Source organism: Abramis brama (assembly GCF_963993115.1).
Source record: "Abramis brama genome assembly, chromosome: 14".
NCBI lineage: Eukaryota > Metazoa > Chordata > Actinopteri > Cypriniformes > Leuciscidae > Abramis > Abramis brama.
In genome coordinates this window covers 13,335,569-13,359,974 of record NC_139976.1, presented here as the reverse complement: position 1 = coordinate 13,359,974, position 24,406 = coordinate 13,335,569, and the positions used below count along the sequence as shown (strand labels likewise).

At 40.7% G+C, this 24,406-nt stretch overlaps 1 protein-coding gene across 2 annotated transcripts in view; it reads left to right on the top strand.

The window, feature by feature from the left end:
• The window catches only part of spata20 (spermatogenesis associated 20), a 40,962-nt gene that overhangs the window by 6,446 nt on the left and 10,110 nt on the right, over positions 1 to 24,406 (top strand). For both annotated transcript variants that reach the window (XM_084135657.1, XM_084135658.1), the window contains exons 11-15: positions 74 to 266; positions 1,271 to 1,439; positions 8,765 to 8,973; positions 11,383 to 11,582; positions 13,690 to 13,770. In XM_084135657.1, the coding sequence (XP_083991783.1) occupies positions 74 to 266; positions 1,271 to 1,439; positions 8,765 to 8,973; positions 11,383 to 11,582; positions 13,690 to 13,770 (852 nt within the window). The remainder of the gene's footprint in view (positions 1 to 73; positions 267 to 1,270; positions 1,440 to 8,764; positions 8,974 to 11,382; positions 11,583 to 13,689; positions 13,771 to 24,406) is intronic.

The following is a 24,406-nucleotide window of genomic DNA, read 5'->3' as shown; positions in this document are numbered from 1 at the left end:
CACTTTTATTATTTATTTATTATGTGCATTTACTGATTTGTTTCTGATTCTTGTGTTCTCTGTGTTTTTGTAGGACCCCCACGGAGAGCTGCAGGGTCAAAATGTGCTGATTGTGCGTTACTCAGTGGAGCTCACCGCTGCTCACTTTGGCATCAGCGTGGACAGACTGTCCGAGCTGCTGTCCGATGCCAGGGCCAAGCTGGCCGAGGTACGGAGAGCCCGCCCACCTCCTCACCTGGACACCAAAATGCTAGCTTCCTGGAATGGTAAGTTTCCTGCATTCTGATTGGAGGAATGTATAAGTGTCATCCACTAATATACAGCTTGAAATCCCAAAACACGAAACAGGAAAAAGAATCAATGAAAGGCATGTAGAAAATTTGCAATGCTTGCATCCCCCGAAGCTATATGCACCCCTTTCCTGTTCTTACGATTTTATTGATTTCACTTTGCGAACAAGGTCCAGTGTTCGACAAGCTCCGTAAAGGTTTTTTTTTTTTCATCTGGGTTTGCCTTAATAGCAACACTATAATGTTAGAGTTCTTTCATGGGGTGCTTAGATGTGGTGCCAGGCCTTTAAAAGCCCACGGAGGGGACCTCTGGGTTGTGGTCTTTGCCCTCGTTGTCTTTAATGAAAGAATATCAAAGCCTTCACAGGGTGCCAAGGCCCCTTTGGAGCTTTAGCTGACAAAAGTGCTCAAAGAATAGTGACTAATGAGCTGATATCTTAATTAAAGAAAGCCTGAGACATTGTTTAATGAAAGCGTTCCTTCCAGAGCTACGCTCCATTACATTCTTAATGCATACAGACTGGATATTGCTACCTGCAGAGTAACCCTTGGCATTAATCAAACCTGATAGGCTCACTCGCATAGCCGTGAGACATGTCTGGGCTACAGTCACACAGAGCTCTGACAGGACTATTGTTAGTGATCCTCGCCCCTCTGAACACAGTGTACTTTAGATCTTATAGACTCAGTGTCTCCTTTCGATGTTCCTCCGTCTTGGTTGGCACCTATTGCACCTTTATCAAAGGTTTTTAGCTCTCGTTGGTGGAGAGTTTCTGTGGGGCAGAACTCTTCCTGAATACTAATCTAAAATTTTGCAACAATTCGGAAGGAAGGTGGAGAAGAGATTTGAAACTGTCATGTGAACATGTAAATGCTTCATAACAGTATTGTTTACTGAAGTACTTTTGCTGAAGGACAAAATGTAACATGGTCAGGTTTTCCAAAGCTTGTAATCTGTCCATTCCTATTTCTTTGGTCAGGGCTGATGTTGTCCGGGTTTGCTCGTGTCGGAGCCGTGCTCGGTGACAAGGCTCTGCTAGAAAGGGCTGAGCGAGCAGCTTATTTTCTCCAAAAACACCTGTGGGACGAAGAGGACCAAAGGATTCTCCGTTCCTGTTACCGTGGAAATAACATGGAGGTGGAGCAAGTGTAAGGAACATTTCTGGCTGTCAAAAAATAAGATGCATTCAGCCTGTCATTTAAAATGGGAATTTAAGAGGATATTTATTCAGGCTTGTCATTGGAAAATGTACAGTAGAAAGGATACTTGTTTTTACATATTATGATCAGGGTTGTTATTGTTAACTAAAACTATAAAAAAATAGTTTTTGAGAAATGAAATAAAATTAAAAAATTAAAAAAATTAAATAAAAAATTTAAAAAAATCTAAATATTAGATATAACATTAAAAACGTAAACTTAAAAATTAGAAATGTTGCCTTTGTAACTAACTGAAATAAAATAAGTTCTAAAACGACCTAAAACTAAAATAAAAATAAACCTAAATAAATAGAAACATTAAAAAAAGCTAATAAAAATTACAAAAGCAAAATTACAAAATTATAAAAAATAAATAAAATAAAAGCTGATTCAAAATAATAAATTCTCTTATGGTATATTCATAATACTAAAATTATAACACTGATTTTGATGAGTTTGTATGTGTCTTTACAGTGGGCCAAGAAAACTAGCACACATTCTGTCTTGCTTCCAAGTCTTAATTGCCTTGGCACATATCCTGCAAATGTAGAAACGACCCAGAATCAGCACAATACGAAGCTTTTCACGTATGAAATCACCCACACACACACACACACACACACACATTCACTGGCCTCATTCTTGGGGTAACCTCTCATTTGTACCTCTCATTACCAAACTGTGTCAGCACATCAGTCATCCCACAATGCTGAGTGCGCTTCTCAAGCCACGCAGATCATTTTTATGAGTTAACCCACACACCATTTATCACTGATCTAAACTGGATATATTTTCACCTTCATTTTGAACCTTTTCGTTTGAGTGTTCATCAATGGGAGAATGGAAAAAATAGCTTCATTGTGCACTTTGCATAATGCTTAATCAGGAACACTCCCTCTGTAATCACCTAATTAGCTTTACTTAAGTTAGCATAGGATGTGGTGTTTCCTCTCTTGCAGCTCTGCTTGTATAAGTGAGATGTAAAAATCTGCGTCGGTTTGTTTTTAATCACCTTCGGAGGATTTCCCTCAGCACCAAGAATAATTTATCAGGAATCCCAGCCAGAAGATGATTTACTGGGGAATTACTTGTGTTTCTGGCCACCTGATTTCATCTTCAAGAGGAACTACTCTCTTGCTTTGTTCTTAACTTTGAATATTCTACATCCACCGTTAAAGGAATAGTTCTCAGAAAATGAAAATGTCATTGTTTATCACCCTCATGCCGTTCAAGATACTATTAAAAATTCTGAAAACTGTACTGGTCACACTTATCCATGCAGTTAAAGTGAATGGGGGCTGAAGCTTTCAAGCATCAAAAAAGGACACAAAAGCACCCTAACTGTATTATAAACTGGTCCATGCAACTCATTTGCTATATTCCAAGTCTTCTGAAATTATATGATAGATTTGTGTGTGTCAGAGTTATTTTTAGTTCTGTTTAAAGGTGCAGTATGTTATTTCTCAAAGTCGTTGCTGAACATTGTTGATATTTGAAATCAACCCAAACAAACGCACCCCTCTCTTCATTGCTCTGCCTCCAAAGCTCACCCTCCAATCCTAACCGCTCTGAGTTGGTCTATTCTCTAGCAGTCATCAGCCTGCACAACTGTCACTAGCTGTCCTCTGTTACACACGCAATGCAAGAGTGGATGTCTATTTATCGTTGCGGAAGTGCAAGAAATTAAAGCTTCACGAAAAATAAGGCGAAGATGATGAACGAACGACAAGGAAGCACAAAAAATTAACATACATACACAAGAGTAAATACAAACAAGAGTTCGTTGTTAGTTGCCAACAGCCCAGCAGCTCCAGACAAACAACACTCAAAACCAGTGTTACTCGTGTGGAGCAGAATCAAAGCAACCTCTGCGTCTGTTTCCAGGATTTCCGCTTAGCTCTCTCCAGCACTGGAAAGCTTTTCTAATATTAACGCGGGCACTAAAGCTCTTTCCTGATCATAACCCTTCATTTTCCAGTGATATTCTTATGAGCTTTTCTCTTTTGTAATGTCTCTCAGCCATCTCTCTTTCTACAGTCTTTCTTCAAATCTCCTTCTTGCACGTTCTCTCTCCTCCACCGTCATACGCCCCTTAATGCTGATTGGCTACACGTTTGTTGTTGTGTCTGGTTGTGTCGGTCCAACCAACTTTCAAACAGCGTTTTTCAAATATCGCTTACCCCACCTTTAATTTCATTGTGTTTTGTTTTACCTTTTCCTGCCTGTGTTCCTGGTCATTATTAGTTTCCATAGTTACTCATTAGTACCACACCTGTTCTGTTTTCCTTTGATTACTCCCTGTGTTTATAAGCCCTTGGTTTTCTCAGTTCAGTGTTCTCTGTTGATTATGTTAAAGTGTAGTTGCCTTGTTGATTTTCTTCTGCGTATTTTCCTGGTGTATTGAAATACTTCATTTGGATTCATTTGGATTCGTACGTGTTCATCTATACGTAACAGTGTGAGAAGTAGTCTGAAATGTACATTATTCACTGATAATATTCCCCTCCAGTGAGCTGTTGAGTCAGTGAGTAAACTCTTGAACCAAACCAGTTTACTTTGTGAATGAATCATTCAGACAACTTTTGTGAACCAAATAGACCAATTCAACTCAAAAGAAGGATTCATTCACAAATCAGACATATTTCATGACATCCACCCTAATGCTCCTTGTCAGAGATTTTCAGTGAATAATGGCTTAAAATCCACTCTGCTTCTCATACAAAGTTATCATATGACTTGGAATATAGTGTGTGATTCACATGGACCACTTTTATTATACTTTTATTGTGCTTTTTGGAGCTTGATAGCTTTATATTCTGTTCATTATAATTGCTTGGAAAAGAGCATGGAAAACAGCCTCACCTTTTGTCTTCTGCGGAAGAAAGAAAGTCATGTGGGTTTGGAACAACATGAAGGTGAGTAAATGATGAGAGAATGTTCATTTTGGGGTGAACTAATCCTTTAAAGAGCCCTGTGCCATGCAGTGAAAACATTTAGAGACAATCTGGCTTCAATGTTTGATAAGAATGAGACATGTTACCTGACTGTTGTATTTCTCAAATGGAAGTAAGGGCCTTTTATTGTAATAAAAGAAATATGCTATAGTATTTGGGCCAGGTAAAAATGTAGTGCCAGGTGAATTATTCATGAACCATCCAGTGGCTGTGCTGTTATTCCAAGGAATGTGGCAAACGGTCCAAATCTTGTTCAGCTGTATAAAAATCATACTTCATTGTGAGTAGATCTATCAGTTTGGAACAAGAAGCACTCTGGCTCCCTGAGATAGGTAGAGGTTAGGCTTTTTTTATGACTTCGGTCTCCTGACAGGTTTGTGTGGAAGTTATGATGTGGCTTTGCTGCACTTTGAAGAGACTGTATCACCTGGTGAGAATACAGAGAATGAACAAGGAGGGAATGGAAAAATCCAGGGAGAGCTGTTCATTAAAAATTGACTGGCAGGCTGATTTGTTTTGTTGTCTCACTGGGAAGAAAAAAAAAAAAACTGAAACAGATGAGTCATATTTTTCTTTGAGCCCATAAACCCTGCTGTGGGTCGCGAATACCTTAGTAGAAACTTAATTCATAGTTCAATAAAGGGCTAGTTAGCATGTTTCAGTTAGCCCCTGCTGGGGGCTAGCAGATCCTTTTAGTCTTGTAAGTTGCGAGGTGGGTGCTTTTACTATTTGGCCCTTGTCAAAGTCACAAAGTGTGTGTGTGTGTATATATATTTGTTTAGTACCTAGTCACCAGGTTCTTCTCCAAAATCACCTGGCACTTATTGTACATGACATTTGAATAGTGCATTAGATCTGACAGCTTGAGGCAATGACATGGAAGGGGTCAGATGTTGAGTGCGATCTTCTCACTGGCACCTCATGACATTTTTCATTCCTTGGAAGGCCAGTTATTTAAACTAAGAACCGTGGAGGTTAAGTTCCCAGCGTTAGACCCGCCTCGTCCATCCTGCTGCCGACACTGTGATATCTTCAGACCTGTCACTATCTGTTTCCTCGCACTCAGCTGGCTACAGTGTCACCTCTGTTCAAGGGTCTAAGGACAAGGGTTGATGTGATCTGAATCAAATTTATTTTAAACTTCAAAGACTTTTGCAATCTTTTTGGGTGACACCACCTCAAAAGGAATTTTGAATGGATTTTATAACTCAAAGGTCCTGCTAAATGTCTTTGTATGCATGTCACTCAATTCACAGAGCTTTTGCATCTTAAAGGGGACCTATAATGCCCCTTTTTACAAGATGTAAAATAAGTCTCTGATTAGTGTGTATGTGAAGATTTAGCTCAAAATACCCCACATATAATTTTTAATAGCATGTTAGAATTTGCACTTTTGGGGCGGATGAGCCAAAAATTTCCCTTTAAATGCAAATGAGTTGATGCTCCCGGCCCCCTTTCAAAAAGAAGTCAGAGCTTCAATTCTCATGCTCTGGCATACCGGCAACAACAAAACAGGATAGTTTCACGCACTGAAAATGTCAGAAACTGTCAGTAGTGGTGTTTAGCCTTATATGTCCAGTCATCTGAATGTACTGTGCATAAAAAATGCACGTTTATGAATTACGCAGATGGTGAGCATGGCAGGATAATGGTCTCCCGGTGCCTTCACGTGCTATCAGAAATTTCATAATTCCCACTTCTGAAGTCGTGATTAGTGATTACTAGCTCGTCGCATTCAAGTGGATGACTTCAGATGGAGTTCATGTGCATTTCTTTACTAGGAAACTCGTATTTACGATAATTCTGATAGCACGTGAGGGCAGCCTCAGTGAAAACAGGCAGGTACAATGGTAGCTTTAGCAACATTAGCTGTTGGTGCCAACAAGCTCTTTCAGAAAGGCAATTTGCAAGGACTCACAAAATGTGACGTGTGATACTTACTTTGTCTGGATCTGATGTTTGCGCACAAAGCGTTGGAATTTACACATCTTTTAGAATGAACCTTTTTGAAAACCTAGTGTTGAAAAGACACAAACACTTGTTTGTGTAAGACTCTAGTGATTCTCTTCGGGACATATCCTTCGAAAATGAAATTTAACCCCAATGTCCTCAGTGACTGATGGCGGGAGTCTATGGAGACTCTTATGTGCATTGGTACATCCCAAAACACAACACTTGTAATGTCTCTTTGGCACAACTCCAGCTGCTACAGCGAGGATATAGAAATGGCGGACTCTGTGCTTCTCTTTGATTTATGGGAATTATGAAAAAATTAGTGAGAGGATTTTGGTAAGGCATGTCATACATACTGACTGTTTTACCATCTGGGTCTCACCCTCTTCTGTCACGCTCAATGATTAAAGATACAGATCACACAAAAATTCAAATTAAATCATAATTTTCTCGCCTTCATATAATTCCAAACCTGTTTATAAAGCAAATTTCGTTTTTTCCATACAATACAAGTGTAACTTTTACTTCCATTGTAAGAAAATGTCATTTTTTTGGGTGAACTGTCCTTTTAATAATAGAAGTGAAGCAGCTAAATGACTGCTTCTGACATTTCCCTCCGATTTCATGGATGGTAATAGCCAGTTCTGGCAGCAAATCAACATGAAGCACTCTGAAATAAGAACGGGAGTACCATGTGGACATAAGCAATTGTAATAGTCTGAAATAGGATACAATTCATGCAGTAACATTAACCTGTGAGTGTGTGTGATGTGTATTTTTCCCACCAGGGCTGTAATGCATTCATGCGGCGCTTCAGTGAGGAAAAAGATTCACTTTCAGTAAACAGATACTTTACTGTTTTATTTAGACAAGTAAGTTCAGGAGAACTTCGAAAAAAGTCCAACAGTCCAATAAACAGCCCAGTGATAGAACCGAGTCTCGGCCTCATTTTTTTTCAATAATCCATTTCACTCAAATGTACATCACAATACAGAAAAAAAGATATGTCGCTACTTACGTTACATCGTGAGGTGTGTCATTTCAGCACCACTACTTGCATCAAATGGAATTGCAGACTGTTTGTTTTAACAACATTGGTGCATTGCTGTGAGTTTGAGGTGAGACTGTTTGTTTGTCTTCCAGTGGAAGAGTGGAGGGAGGTTGTTTTGTGCAATTCCGCATGGTGCCACTAGTTGAACAGAAATTACACGCTTCACTAATATATCAATGTATATTACACACACATTGTCACATTTGTATAACCATAACACTTATTACTGTTTTAGCAACTTAGCGTGGTATGATAGTATTGCTTTATAAAGGTTATATCCATGTTTATTATATTTAATTATTATTAAAATTAAATCTAAAATCAAAAAATAAAATACTTAAAAATAAACATTAACTGAATTATAAAATATAAAAACTTTATTTTTTATTTCAGCTAGTTGCCATGGCAACATTTCTCATTTTGATTTAGTTCAACTAAACTAAAATTGAAAAATAAAACAAATAAAAAAATAAAATAAAAACGATATAGGCATTTAAGAAAATACTACTTTAAATGACAAAAACACTCAACAAAATTACTAAAACTTTAAAATTAAAATGAGAATTAAAAATAAAATAAAAACTAATTTAAAATATGAATAAAAACTATAACAGTACCTCAATCATACCAAAATAACACTTCTTATATCCACGTTATTTTTTACGTGCGAGTGAGTGTGGCCATTTTTCTGTCGAATGTGAAAGGCTTCCTGTGAAATCTGCTTCCAGCTATTGTAGCTGTACAAAAACAGTCTGCTATACTGCTTGAAATTGCAAACTGCTACTTCTTACCATCCATCCATTCTCCAAACTGCTTATGTTTTGTAGGGTAATGTGGCATTATCATATTATTTTAATTTATTATGATCATAAACACACTGGTTTGTAGCGCAAGTAGTTTCACTGTTTTCTGCACTTTGTTATTCTCCTAGTCATTAACCCAAGCAGTTAATGAATCGGAAGTCTCGCACATTCACAAGAAATAGCAAATAAGGTGTATATGAGGTATCCGTAGAGTTTACAATTTTCGCATTCCTGCTGTAAACTCTCATGATCTCTTGTCTCTGTGGCTTCCATTGGTACGTTCATCTCTGTAAATGCGTTTTCCAGTCTTTTGGAGTTCAAATTATTTCTGTGGTAAATTGGCAGCATGCCAGAGTTGCAGTCAATAGAGCTTATGTTATGTCGATCAACCCAGCGCAAGTCAACCTGACATTATTACGCAGGTCAACCCGACATTAACAAAAAAATTGAATTTGTATAAGAACAAAAGATCTTGACCTTCCCTACTAATGTTCTCTATAATGTTCTCTCCAGTGCATCTCCCATTTCAGGCTTCCTGGATGACTACGCATTTGTGGTTTGTGGGTTGCTGGACCTGTTTGAGGCCACGCAAAGGGTCCGCTGGCTGCAGTGGGCCGAAGAACTCCAGCTGAGGCAGGATCAGCTCTTCTGGGATTCCCAGGGCAACGGCTACTTCTGCAGCGACCCCTCAGATCCGACACTGCTGTTGGCTCTCAAACAAGGTGAGGAGTGACATGACGGTACCCTGCACATAGAGCCTATGGACTCGTAGGCTTTTTGTTCTAGGAATGTGTGGGTGGTTATGAGTCATGGAAAGGATGATGAAGATCTGAAGCTGTCAGTCTGCATTCTGAATCACTCCAACACTGAGCTGTGCTGTCACCGCTGATAGCACCACCACACTGCACTCTTATGGACCCTCGCCTGGGTAACTCTGTTTCAGTCTGACGTACCCTGCTGAAACCGCCCGATTCTCTCCTTACGTAACCTCATCACTGTCTTTCATTATGCTGTAATGTCCCCCTCTCTTTTCAATCTCACCCAAACACTGTCTTTTTCTCGCTATTTCTTTTCCACTCCATCTTCTGATGAATTTTAATATCTCCTCCTCCATCCTTCTCCATGTTTCTGGACTTGACCAATATAGAGGACTGATCCAGTACATCAAAGCCTGCTTTGTGAAAGCAGTTGATGTTTCCTTGAAGACACATCCCTTTTATTTCACGCCGTGCACCATTCATCACATTTCTATGGAAGTGGTATGAGAGAGTGATTTTTCATTCTTTTTTTGTCTCCCATGACAAGCCAAATAAAGAAAAAGATCCACACACATACTTTCGAAGTGTATAAGTGCCGGGGCTTAATGTCCCGAATGGCTTGGCTCCATATTTTCTCCCCAGGAATTGGAAGTATGAGCTGATGTGAGCGAATAGTCACACCAGCGCGCCTGGGTTGTGACTGATGGCACTGTGAAAATGGCACTGACACCAATGAGATATGGATAAGGGCAGAGAAAACTAACTGTTATGTTTTTGTTGTTGCTTCTGATAAATTGAAATGGACATAAGGCAGATTTTTCATCTTTTCTGAGTGACTGGGCCATTATATAGTAAAGCCAAGCGTGCAGAGTTGGCTCCATTAGGAGCCTTGCAGTGCCGTCACGTGTCAAAACCGAGTCCCTTCACCTCTCTCTGTCGGTGGAAGACGGATTGCCTCCCAAAGCATCTGCCACTCTACATTTTACGCCTTGCTCAAACTAAACAAACCAAAACAGGTCAGCTTCGCTGTTTCAAAGAAACCACAGGCAGTGTAGCCACTAGTTTTTTATTTATTTATTATTTTTTATTAAATAAAGCTATTCGGTTTCTTTATTTTGGGCTCGAGTCCTTCAAAGTTTTTTGTTGCTATGAAACATTTTAGTATTTAATGGAAAACCTGTTTTCCATATTGACCACATGTAATACTGTTGCTGTGTCCTCCTGGGAAGTTCTAAGAGCATAATAATCATAGTCATCTTTTCTTTAGCTTTTTCTCTTCCCATCAAAGGCATTTTAAGAAGCTTCATTACCGTTCCAGTTTTAGGTCGGTAAGATTTTTAAAAATGTTTTAAAGGTCTCTTATGCTCTCTAAGGCTGCATTTATTTGAACAACAAAACAGTAAATGTTTGTGAAATGTTATTACAATAACTACTTTCTATTTTAATATGCTGTATAAAGCTGAATTTTCAGCAGCCATTACTTCAGTCTTCAGTGTCAAATGATCCTTCAGAAATCATTCTAATATGCTGATTTGGTGCTTAAGTCGTGCTGCTTAATATTCTTGTAGAAACAGTGATACTTTCAGGATTCTTTGATGAATAGAAAGTTCAAAAGAACAGCATTTATTTGAAATATAAATGCTTTGTAAAATTAGAAGTGTCTTTACTGGTGCTTTTGATTCATTTAATGCATCCTTGAATAAAAGTATTATTATTATATTAATCTGACCCCAAACTTTTGAACTGTATTGTAACAGATTAGTAGTATTTTGTGGCAAGCTTTATCACTAAACTTCATTAACAGTACACAGAGGCCATACAAACCAATTATACTGTCAACATTCATAATTACAATTTATTATGATCAATACTTATTTTCTTCCACCATCATTTGTTAATTCATTACTCGAAACTCGAAAATCAGTTTATGGTTGTTCATTCTGACATGACTTCCACACAGTAAATGGCCATGCATGTGTCTTTTAAGGAGTGAGCTACCCGATATCATCTGCATGTGTTTGTTTGGGACAGCATTTCTGCTATTCATCAGTCATCACTTCCGTCCCTCTCAGCTCCCAGATGCAATCGACTCATTACATCGTGACACGCGGCCCGGGAACCCACTCCCAGCACTCCCTCTGCACACACACGAACAAAGAGCAGATAAAGTAAATCAACTCACAGCTCTAGAGCCACTTCACTTGTGATATCAGGCACTTTTAGCTCTGCTTAACCTGATAAATGGGCTCTGGTTAAATTGATATTGTAACCATCAATGTTTTTCCAGGAGCAAGACTGTTTACATCAATGTGCTGGAAAATAATGGCTTCTGGGTATCTTACTGGAATTCCATTGTGTCTTTTTTTTTTTTAGATCAGGATGGTGCCGAACCCAGTGCAAACTCTGTCTCAGCCATGAACTTGCTGCGGCTCTCCCACCTCACAGGCCGGCAGGACTGGATTCAGCGCTCTCAGGAATTACTGATTGCTTTCTCTGATAGACTGACTAAGGTGCCAATTGCCCTGCCAGACATGGTCCGCGGTGTCATGGCCCAACATTACACCCTTAAACAGGTAACTGGACCACAGCTACTGAATATGAATTTTAAAAGTCTGGTTTCACTTGTCACATCATGTCCAACTGATGCAATGTCAATGAAATGTTTTTACTCCTTGACTGTGAATACTACAAGTCCCTAAGGTAGAGTCAGACTCAATTCTCAAGTCTCTCAAAGCCAGGTCTTTTTTGGTAGTTTTCCACTGTATGCTCATCATATATATCATATCATATATTACACACACACACACACATATATATATATATATATATATACTGTATATATACTATATATATATATACACACACACACACACACACATACATTTATTTATTTATGTTTATTTATTATTTTAACACATTATTATTTAATTTTATATTGTTTACATATAATTTATATAGATTTTATTATGCAGCAGTGTAGTAAGTAAACAGTGATGGAACAATGGTTTTTGCCAGAAAATAAATTATGACTCCAGGCAGAACTGAGACTAGATCATTGATCAAGGTACTCCCAATGATTTTCCTGTTCCATCTGGTGTAGATGTCCTGCAGGTTAGACCGATACACCCGCGGTGTTATATGCAGCTGACCGCACCACCCTCCACATGTCCTTGCGGTCCAATGTTTTGCTGCTACTGTACCGAACAGTAATACAGCCTGACAGGAAGCTTTCAATTGTGCACGCAAGTTTAATGATCACAGCATCTGGGGAGCCATCTTGAACATCCCTAGGCATGTGTGGGCCATGCCAAGCCTTCTGGAAGATATTCAATCTATTGCTCAGGAAGGTGTCAAAAGCAGCCAGTGAAGCTGGTGGACCATAAAAGACTTGCTGCTTAATAAACCTGTTTGGGACAACAGCAAACTAGCATGCGAGACACAGCATATGCTGGTAACAAACCATGGCTTAATGTAATACAGTTCCACCGAAGAACCTCCTCACGTCATGCTCCGAAAACCTGAAAGTGAACTTCTCTCCAGTGGGGACTGACACTTCTGAATGCATCAGCCTCCAGGCTAATATTATGGCTAACACCATAAACTAGATTAAGTGTCTTTGCCATGATGAAGGATTTTACTCAGTCCTTGCCATATGCTCTCATTTCATATTACTGGATATTACAGCCCTTTCATTCGATGCTTTTTTTGTATTCATTAATATTTTCTTCCATGTTAAATGTTTATAACAAATGTTTATAAGAGCTTAGATATAAAATTGCTTGTATATATATATATATATATATATATATATTAAAAGTTAGGGTTTGATAAAAAAAATATATATGTTTTTGAAAGAAGCGCCTTAAGTTCATTTATTTGATGAAAAATACAGTGAAAACAGTAATATTGTGAATGAAATAACTGTTTTCTATTTTATTATATTTTACAATGTAATTTATTCCTGTAATAACAAAGCTGAATTTTTAGCAGTCATTACTCAGTGTCAAATGATCCTTCAGAAATCATTCTGATATGCTGATTTGGTACTCAAGTAACATTTCTTATTATCATCAATGTTGAAAACGGTTGTGCTACGTAATATTTTTGTAAAAAGCATGAGATCTTTTTTTTTAGGATTCTTTTATTTTTAATTGAATTTTTTGGTGACAAAAAATGCTGAATAAAAGCATTTCCAAACTTTTGAAGGTGTATCTGATCCCTAAATAGCTTTCTTTTTTTTTCTTTTTTTTTGGATATCAGTATGACCCTTGCTATAGCTAGTTCAGCAGTCCTCACTATGAGGATCGTTAGTGAACGAATCTGTCACATGTCAACTAGACTGGATAAAAGTTTTACCTGTCAGGGCCTTTTTCCAAATTTCCTCCTGTTTCCTCCTGTTCACAGTTGTAAGAACTGTGAACATGTGTCATGGCCATCAGAGCTCACCAGCGGCAGAGAAGTCATCAGAGTTGGAGGAATAACAAGCTAAAGGTCCAGCTAAGGGCAGCCCGCTCCACAACACACCTGCCCACCTCATTACAGCACCATACGAGCAGCTCTGACCCTTTCTTCATCTCTTTCATTCTCTTCTCATTTGTTCATTCGGTGGTTCATATGTCTTTTTTGCTCACAAGTTTGTTGTTCTGTTCTTCGTAACAGTCTCTTATTTTTTTCTCGTAGATCGTTGTCTGTGGCCAGCCTGATGCTGAGGACACTGCAAGTTTGATTGCCTGTGTCAACTCCCTATTTCTGCCCCATAAAGTAAGTGTGCTTTACTCTCTGAAGAAGAGTTAGGACTATTAAGGTCACTCTAATTGGGAGTTTAAATTTGTCCACTCGACTTTGAAATACTAGATGAGGCAATTGCAACATAAATGTTTTAGGAATATATTTTTGATAAACCTTTAAACAAAATAAAATAATTAATATACATTTTAATTTTGAACAAAAAAAGTGCTGTGAAATTTCAATAAAGTATTTTTGGGTGTTTCTTCATCTCTGGGCACTTTTAGTAAATATACTATATATATATATTCGCCTGGGTAAAGTAATTCGAAAGTTGAAGAAACACTCATTTATGAATCATCATAATCAATCATCATCAGCTCAGTTTATTCTTACACTAAAAGAAATCCCATTAAAATTTACAGTAAAAACTGATAGTTGTTGTTGCCAGAAATTCACTATAAGAATACTGTCATTAAGTGATATAATGATAATTCACCAATCTAGCAATTAGCAAAATCTGCTTTTACCTCAAAATGTGCTGATAGTGGTGGATATAATAATATAATAATGCAGGTGGCACAATAGAAAGTCACATTATGACTCAATTATGACCAATACCATATGGTGCACAGGGTCATACACACAAAGACAAATTAAAATAAAATAATGCAATAAACATTAACTAAATAACATTAAATGACAAACACAATGCACATTATTGATAACAAAAATAAGAAGAAACAAAACTATTTAAATTAAATATAATCACACAGGGACTTCTTAGAATATCCGTTTACTGTTTTTAAATTATATAGTAATTCTACATTTTTACTTCCAAAAACCATACATTTGACAGGATTTTACAGTAGAATTATACATGATGTGATGTTAAACAATTTATAGTTTCTTTTAAGGTAACTTAAAGTTAACCAATTAACAGGTTTTTACTTTAGCATTGTTTTTATTTTTCTGTAAAAATGTGTAGCTTTATTTTGAAATTGTTGTGAAATTAAATCTACAAATAAGCTAAGAAGGGAATTGAAAGGCGTTTTTTAATCTTGCATAATAGACATATGCATAATAGATTAATTTAAAGCAACACTGACTGACTTATTTATCATTTGACCTTTTTTCAGATTGTAGTGGCCCTTCCCTGTATGTAGATATTTTTCTCCGTACATGACACGTTCATTGGTGTACACAGAATGCCGTGTGCGTCGAAGCACAGTCATGCTAATGAGTTCACTAAAGTAATCTCCAGCAAAAGGTCAAGTTGTCAGATTTTTAACCTATGCATGCTGACGCACACACTTCCAGGCAAAGGGCTTGGACAATGGCTACCCACCACACTACGTTTTAAATTTCGGAATAATTAGTAAATAGTTGGAGTTTTTCTAGATGTTAGCCTTAGGCTTGGCTTTGTGGGGATTTTTTCCTTTTGCTAAAGGTCATAACTCAGGATAGCATTTGCACTCTTTCTGTCCTTTTCCCCAGTGCTTCTTCGAATGCTCTCTTCTCTTGCACGACGACAGAAAGAGCAAACACACACATGCTCAGCACACCTGGCCTTACAGTTTTTAAGTGTGAAATACCAATAGCAAGCACAACAGTAGACAGACTGGGGTCTAACCTTTTGTCATTTATTACAGTAGTCTAACATCCTTATTGAATGTGAAAACCCCTAGAGAGGTAACCCTCCCTTTCCTTAAGGCTGGAATAATGAGTTAGTTTTTAAGCGGAATGGATGAGAGTGGTTGTGAATGGAAAACAGGCTGGGGCCGTCCCGTTTCTCTCTATTTCTGTTGTTACAGTAGGTGGCTCTGTAGGATGGTGTTGGGAGGACAGCTGACGTTGTTAGCATGTGACCTTACACTCCATCAGTGAACCTTGCATGTCACATCTTGTGTCAAAGGCTGAGTTTGATCTCCTCACAGTGCATCATTTATTACATTGTTCCTCCCTGGTGGGGCAGACACCTTGGTACATTCATCTTCTTTCTCATTATACCTATACTTATGTAATCTTAATGATACTGACTCTGTGAGTGAGGAATATAAGGTCACGTCGCATTCATTCTTTAAGCTGGGTCCATGACCTAGAGGTTTGTTTTTGTTTGTATTTTATTTAAAGACTTAATTTAAAGATTTATTCACTTTAATATCCCTCTTATTGTGCATTTTTGGTTTTCATAATCTTTCATTAGAATTTAATAACTTTCTTTGCTTCTAAAACAAATTTTCTGCTGACATAACGGAATCTGCGTAGGCAGGGAAGTTAATACTAGCAGTATAATAATATTATTAAACCATTTCAGTCTTATCCAGATCGATAAAATCAAGTCCTGTTCTACATTGCTTCCCATCTTATATTCTCTTGTAAATGTCATATTTTGGTAAGTTAATCACATTATGTATATCGTTCTAGGTGGTTTCATGTCTGAAGAATTTATATATTGATCCTTTTGGTTTTATTCTTAGTAGACTACTTGGTTTAGAAATGTAATGTATCTTTCTCATGGCCAGGTGTAATATTTGGCTAGTTTAGTTATGATCTCTTGTTTCCATCTGCACAATATGTCATAGCATGGTTCTCTTTCTGTATTTAGGACATACTGGAGTGCGTGAGTGTGTCTCCTGATGTGATGTGTGTAAATCCGTCTCTGCCACTCTGGTCATAAAGCACATAGGCTGTTGGTTACTTATGGGAGTTTAAAAACAGTTCACCCAAAAATGAACCTTCAGGTCATGCCAACTGTGGGGCACAAAAGGTACATTGTTAAAGAATATTGTGGCCTGTCATGAGTGGAATAATAGTGAAGCGAGGATTCAAGTGCAGGAATGAAGGATCTATAATTAAGTGGTAAAATAAACAAAAATACAAACAAAACTACCCCGAGGGGGAAACCAAGACAGGCATCTCAAAACCAGAAACACAAGGATACAAAAGTGACGAACCAGCACAGGACTGCAAACACAGGGAGACTAAATAAGGAAGCAAACAAAAGAGGGTAACGAGGAAAGCAGGTGGGGCAAATGAAGTCAATAATCAGGTAACAAGATGGGAGGGGCTAGACAATCGACAGGAGAACACATGGCACAAGGAAACACATGACAAACCATGTGCTCACAACAGCAGGACTATAACACCAGCACATGACAAACTGGGAGTGACAAACAGAACCCTGACACTACCCTGACACTACCAGTGTCCCCCCAGTGTCCCCCCCACTACCAGTGACCCCCCCCCCCCCCACCCCCCAAAAGGGACGCCTCCTGGTGTCCCTAACGAGGGCATGACGAGGGACATCAAAAACGAGACAGGAACATAACCGTACAAGACAGAACACAACAACAGACAAGACAGACAGATCAAAACACAGAGACAAAGAGGGTAGGGAGGGGAGCCAAGACAAAGCCAGCATAATAGTCCATACAGTTCTTGGCAGAGACCAGGGTGGGACGGGAGGGTTGCGCCAGGGAAACTCAGGCGGGTCTGGAGTCCTGGCTGAGGGCCAGGGTGGTACGGGCTGTGCAGGCGATCAGGGCGGATCAGGCTGTGCAGGCGACCAGGGAGGATCAGGCTGTGCAGGCGACCAGGGCGGAGCAGGCTGTGCAGGCGACCAGGGCAGAGCAGGCTGGGCAGACTTGGCAGGCATCCAGGGCGGAGCAGGCTGAGCAGGCGTCCAGGGCGGAGCCGATGCTTCAGGGGACCAGGGCGGATCCCACGCTTCAGGGGCAGAGATGGCCATCTTGTCCGAAGACACAGGCGCGGAGGTTGCCATCTTGTGAGAAGACACAGGCACGGTTGACCTGGCGTGAACGGTCTCTGGCTGGGCAGGCATGACGTGCACGGTCCCTGGCTCGGCAGGCCTGACATGAAGATGCTCAGGCTCGGCAGGCCTGGCGTGAACAAGCTCAGGCTCGGCAGGCCTGACGTGAACAAGCCCAGGCTCGGCAGGCCTGACGTGAACAAGCTCAGGCTCGGCAGGCCTGACGTGAAGAAGCTCAGGCTCGGCAGACCTGATGTGAAGAAGCCCAGGCTCGGCAGACCTGACATGAAGTAGCTCTGGCTCGGCAGGCCTGACGCGAGGAGATTCATGCTTGACAGGTAGCATGGGCGGAGCCGGCAGAGCTAGGAGTCTGGGCGGCGCCGGCAGAGCAAGGAGCTTGGGCATGACCTCCAGGCCTTGTGGGACGGAGGATGCCTTCCTCCTCCTCCATTTATGAGAGTGCGGCGGTACTGCAGCCTCTTCGGCCATCACTGGGGGCGCGACAGGGAGAGTGGACAACTCTGGGACAACCGGGCCTGGGACCGCCGAATATGGGTCCTCCTGGACCACCGGACTGGAAACCCCTGAAGTCCATCAGACTTGAGACCCCCAAAGTCGGGTCCTCAGCAGGCCTGACGTGAACAAGCTCAGGCTCGGCAGACCTGACGTGAAGAAGCTCTGGCTCGGCAGGCCTGATGCGAGGAGATTCAGGCTTGACAGGTAGCATGGGCGGAGCCGGCAGGGCTAGGAGTCTGGGCGGCGCCGGCAGAGCAAAGAGCTTGGGCATGGACTCCAGGCCTTGTGGGCTGGAGGATGCCTTCCTCCTCCTCCATTTATGAGAGTGCGGCGGTACTGCAGCCTCTTCGGCCACAACTGAGGTTGTGACAGAGAGAGTGGACAACTCTGGGACAACCGGGCCTGGGACAGCCAAATTCGGGTCCTCCTGGACCACCGGACTGGAAACCCCTGAAGTCGGATCCTTCTGGACCACCAGACTTGAGACCCCCAAAGTCGTGTCCTCCCGGATCACCAGACCTGAGACCTCCGAAGTCGGGTCCTCCTGGACCACCGGCCTTGAAACCCCCGAAGTCGGGTCCTCCCGGACTACCGAATTAGGGGAAGCAACAGGAGCGTTCCTCCTGCACTTGCGAGGGTGAGGCGGTGTGGGAATAACCGCCTCTGGAGACACTGCCGCAATAGCTGCCACTTCTGGGGGAACTGCAGCTTCCCTAGCTGGAGGATTCCCTTGACAATCCAGGGAATTAACAAATTCCCCAAACGTCAAATGCTCCAGCCCTCTCATCCTCCAGTTGTTGCTGGGCTCATCAATGGCACAATTAAACAAGTCCTTTAGAGCCGCTTCCCCAAGCCTCAGTCCCTCTGCAGCCGTGCTGAAACTCAGGGCAAACTCCCTCACGTTGGTCCTGTTGACGGAGGGAAGTTAAGTTCCTAAACTTCATTATGCATTCGTAGTGAGGGCAGGAGACAGGGGAGACCGGTGGATGGCGTGAGTCCTTCTTCCGCTGAATCCCCATTATGGCTGGTTCGTAATGTCACGAGTGGAATAATAGTGAAGCGAGGATTCAAGTGCAGGAATGAAGGATGTTTAATTAAGTGGTAAAATAAAACAAAAATTCCCAGAGGGGGAAAACAAGACAGGCATCTCAAAACTTGACTTTGGCAGGAAAACCAGAAACACAAGGATACAAAAAAGCACTGTATCCGTTTCTCGTTTCCCTAACCCTAATTGAAAGATCTATAGGGACTAATGCCTTAAATTTCAGCCTGTTTGTCACACACAGCTATTGTATGATTTTAAAACTCACTGTCATTATATTGCAAAAGTGGCCATGATATTCTTTGCCTCATTCAGTATGTTCCACTGAAGAAAGAAGGTTTTTTAACAAAATTATGGAATAATGAGAGTTTTTCATTTTTGTGCGAACTGCCCCTATTTTATAGCTGTTACATTGTGTATGTTATTGTGCATTAATCAGCAACACAAAGTCTCACAGAATTTAAAGTCACCCTCTAGTCAATCATTTTATCCCTTAAAACTCATCTTTGATCACCAAAATGACATATTTAAGCGTTTATCCTTAAAAAAAAAATTCTTCATGCCTTAAATAGATTGAATGTAACTCTATATCCATGCCTCATTTAGTATACACGGTTCTATGAATATGCAAATTAGCCCCGCCTCAACTCACTCACACCAGCTCAGAGATCCACTCGTTGAGGATCACACACTGACGTGATTGGTTACAAGGTAGTTTGTGACGTCAAAAACACCTCTGTTTTAGAAACACTGCAGTTTTAAGGAGAAAATACTCAGCAATGGTGTTGACTTATGAATTTACACATGGTTTGTCTTAAACCATATTAAAAACACCACATAGACTATTTCACCACAGGAAGACTTTAAGTAAACATCTGGATAGGTTATTTGTCTTGGCCAACTAAGTTAACTCACTCATTTGTTCTAGGAGCATTTGAACTCAAACAAATCCATCAATCTCACTTGTCATTTTGGTGCGAGAGCATCTGCAAAAAGAGCATAAATTGTACAGTCTCTGGAAACACAGCAGCCCAGTCCCGTTTTCATTTTCAATTTAAATTCAATCGTATGTGCTCATGTGTTCAATTCACATGTTAAACAGGGCTCACATATCGCTTGGAATTGATACAAGGAGAAAAGAACTTGGCCCCGTTTCTTAGGCACAGCAAGACGACAACCAGAAAAGGCGCAAGTAATGAGTTAGTGTAAGTGAAGCCAGTAAAAAAAAAAAAAAAAACTGCATAGAATTTCATCTGGTCAGGGACTGATAAAGGAACTGCTCTCTCTCTCTCTCTCTCTCTCTCTCTCTCTCTCTCTCTCTCTCTCTCTCTCTCTCTCTCTCTCTCTCTCTCTCTCTCTCTCTCTCTCTCTCTCTCTCTCTCTCTCTCTCTCTCTCACACACACACACACACACACACACACACACACACACACACACACACACACACACACACACACACACACACACACACACACACACACACACACACTTATTGTATAGCTGTGACTAAGCCTCAGATGTACCCTGGTCTGAATTGTTTGTTTAATTGACTTGGACATGATCGAAAGATCGCCTAGGCCGTTGATTGCAAAGTTGGAAGGGCGTACTGAAAAATAGATGACTCTGCTATTGAGTTGAGCCTGCAGTCAAATCATCAGCCCTGCCTTAAATCCCTCGAGGTATCACTATTCTTAGACAAATGAATAAACTATGATTTACCGTGTCATATTCTGGTAAGAGATCAGCTGTGGTTCAAAATGGTTTATGCTAGTTGGTGCTGTTTTTATACACAACAAAAAGAAGGTTTTCACAGCAAATGCCACCGAAGAAACATTTTGGGTTCCAATGGAAAGGTTCCATGAATATTAAAGGTTCTTCGTGGAACTGTAGATATTAATAAAGAACCTTTATTTTTAAGGATAGTACATTTGCATGTGCATTTGTAATTTTCGGGATTTTGTGTATTTGAACTACTGTCTAATATTAGCCTTTTGCATCATATTAAAATGCAAAACCAAATATAGTAGTCAGTTGTCTGGCTATATAGCTCCTCAACAGCGAGACAACATTGAAAATGTACCTTTATTTTCCCTTCAGCTTCTGGGGCTAATTATACTTTGCACGTCACCTCTGTCTTTTGGAGCAAGGACACAACACCAAGGCCAGTTGTAGTCCAATTAATGCATATACATGCATTGAAGCATTCCAAAATTTGGGCACGATTTTTGGGCATAAACATTGCAAAATGCAATGCAAAACATTTAAAAAAAATTCTTACTGGCCACAAACTTTTGAATGATAGTGTAGATGTGGTTACATTTAAAAAAGATGAATTATTGCTTTAGTGGCTGAAATTGAACTTTTAAAGTTTTTGAATTTTGTCAGGAAAATGCTCTCAATACAAACAGAGAGGGATGTTGAAGGCGCTTTCGTGTATGGAGAGCTGACGTGTCTGCTTTCAGTTAAATGGTAAGATTAAGCTACATTTCTCTCTCTCTCTTTCTAATCTGTTTTTTCATTTGTAACAAGAGAGACACGTAATTAGAGAGGGATAAATGGTTCTCACCTGCAGAGTCAGGACATGAATTAAACGTAATGAGAGCCATCATCTTAAGTCACTGAATCAGCTAGAACCAGCACTTTGTCTCCATGGCATTGGGTATTCTTTATAAACAAAGGAAAACAGAGCTTGCTCTCACTCATTATAGTCATATAAATCCTGGCAATGGATCATGCATCAGTGTTCCTCAAATACACACACTCATCCATACATATTACTTTCAAATATTAAAGGCACGATCTGTTTTCCGGTGTGAAAAATGTGAAATTGAATCTGAGGCCTGGAGACTGTGGAGTTGATGAGATTTCCTGTTCATACATTGCGAGAACGTTTAGAGTGCCGTTGCGCTCCGCTTCCCACTCTGACTGTCCATGTGACACTGGCTCACCTTGCGTGTTTGTGTAGATATAGCTGTGATAGATTTAACCTGAACTCACCAAGGGTTATCAAAACAGCATTATCATTTTAAGTTGCACTGTCTGGGTTGCCTGTTTGCAGTAAGAGGCTGTGTTTTGTGTGCGCTTGATAGTAATTACCCTTTGTATTAGCCAACATGTTTGGTTAGTTTAATTGAACATTGTGATTCCATTCTGTCCTGAACTGAGCTTATCCAGTTCATATTCTATAGTTTTATTGTTCTATCTGTCATATCATTCTATCTGTCGCATCATTCTATCTGTTGCATCATTATTTCTGTGGTTTTCTCTGTCATTTTATCCATCCATCCATCCATCCATCCTTAATCCTCAATCATCCTTAAACCATCTTTAATGGTTCCTTGTTAGTTGATTGATTAGTTCCCATCTGTGACTTGTTTTATTCCTCAGTTACCCTGTGTATTTATAGCTCTCAGTAGTAGTTCTTGGTCTGTTCTCGTTGGCTCAGCCACCTGGTGTCCTATAGCGACGGCACCTTGAAGACATGTTTCTGAAGTAGGCTGGATGATCTTTTCCAACTGCTGCCAGCGGGAGCTACCACCTGCACTCTGGTACAATACGTGGACTATGCTCTTTTGGCAGAGTGGCCACTCCCCTTCCCACTCCGCCTTCCCAGCCCACTTCCATCATCCTATCACCCCCATCCTCGCTCCAGTGTCCCCCCCCACAACGGACCTCCTCCCAAGTCATTCCCCACTCATTCAAACGCCTGCCACAAACCCAGAGCCAGTGCCTATACCCATCAAGGACCTAAAGCCTGAGCCCACTGCAGAGCCAGAGCAAGCACAGTCTGATCAGGTGTGTGAGCGGGCCCCAATATCCGTCCAGGAGCTCAAGCCGGAGCCATTGTTTATCCTGGAGCCTGAACCTGCACTCTCTATCTTCAGGGACAGAGAACCAGAGCCTGCCAAGTCTGACCTGGTGTGTGAGCCGGTATTGGTTGTCATCCCCTGAGGGAGTGCTGGTGGAGTTGGACATTGTGGAGCAAATTCTCCCTTGCCCTGAAGTCTGTTACTTCTCGTGTGAACTTCTGGATTCCCTGACACCAGCCCATTTTCAAGCTCTGTCTCCGCCGCTGGTCCCACCCTGCTCCAAATCTCTTTCGTTGGTCAGCTCCAAGTCTTCTTTGTCGGCCAGCTCCAAGTCTCCTTCATCCAAGTTTCCATCTCCGCCTTGGTGTGTTGATCCCATAGCTCCACCTCAGGCCTGTAAGCCATGGACTCCACCTCAGCCTGTCAACCCATCGGCTCCACTTTGGCTCCATGCACCCTCAGCTCCACCTTGGTCTGTCATCCCCCAGGATTCCTCGTCCCTCTGCCTCCACCATGATTCCCACCTGGCTCCTCCCTCCATCATTTCTTCCATGGGTCTTTGTCCTGGCACTGGTTTGAGTTGCTCCCTGGCTCCTCCCTCCGTCGTCTCCTACCTGGCTTCTCCCTCTGTCAGCTCCCCCATGTACTTGCCATTCAGTTCTTAAATTTAAATTGAGGTAGCAATTTCAAGAATTTGATTGACATTTTTAATGGCATATTTATTGTTTTGTTCTTGGTGCACAACTCTGATATTTTTAATGTCTATATAAACTGATTTGGCTTATGAACATGTGCGGCCCTGCAGTGATCTGAGAGACAACTAATTCTCTGTTAGTGACCCGAGACCTTACTACACGCTTCACTGAGTTCGACAAAATGAATTATTCCCGTTCCACTGTAAGTATTAGGTATCCTCTGATCGGCTCTCGCTGTGCCTTCAATGTGATAATGGAATGTTCAACATCATTGAGCATTTGGTGCAAAGTATATTAAAGGTTTATGAACACAGACATTGAGAGGCTCGAGAGTGTGTTGGAAGGACTGTAGCAAAAATGCATTTTTCACGATACATTAGCCAAGCAGACTAGAAAATCTTTTTTAATTTAAATCCAATTATTGTATCATCTGTTCCTTCATTTTGGGGCACAGGGTTTAATTGTGGGGAATGCACTGTATAATAATTTTCCTGAATCTCCTGCTTTTGCAGTCTCATCTGTTCTTGCTTATTTCATTCAAATTTGTTAGAGGACTCTTGAATTCAACACTCTTCAAAATCAATTAATCCCAGCCGTTGCGATCTGTAGGCATGATTAAAAATTGTTGGAATAAATTTATCCATACTTTAATTAGGCCAAAACTTGTGTTGATTATAAAGGTGGTGCGGGTGCGAATCCTCGTGGGGCTTGTTACAGTAAAATACGAGGCATTAGAACAGCCACTCCATATCCCTGATGATGGCAACCAGCTGCTCACTACAGTCTGAGATCAATTTAGTCCATCTATATTAACGCTGTCCAGGTGTACTGTTGCCC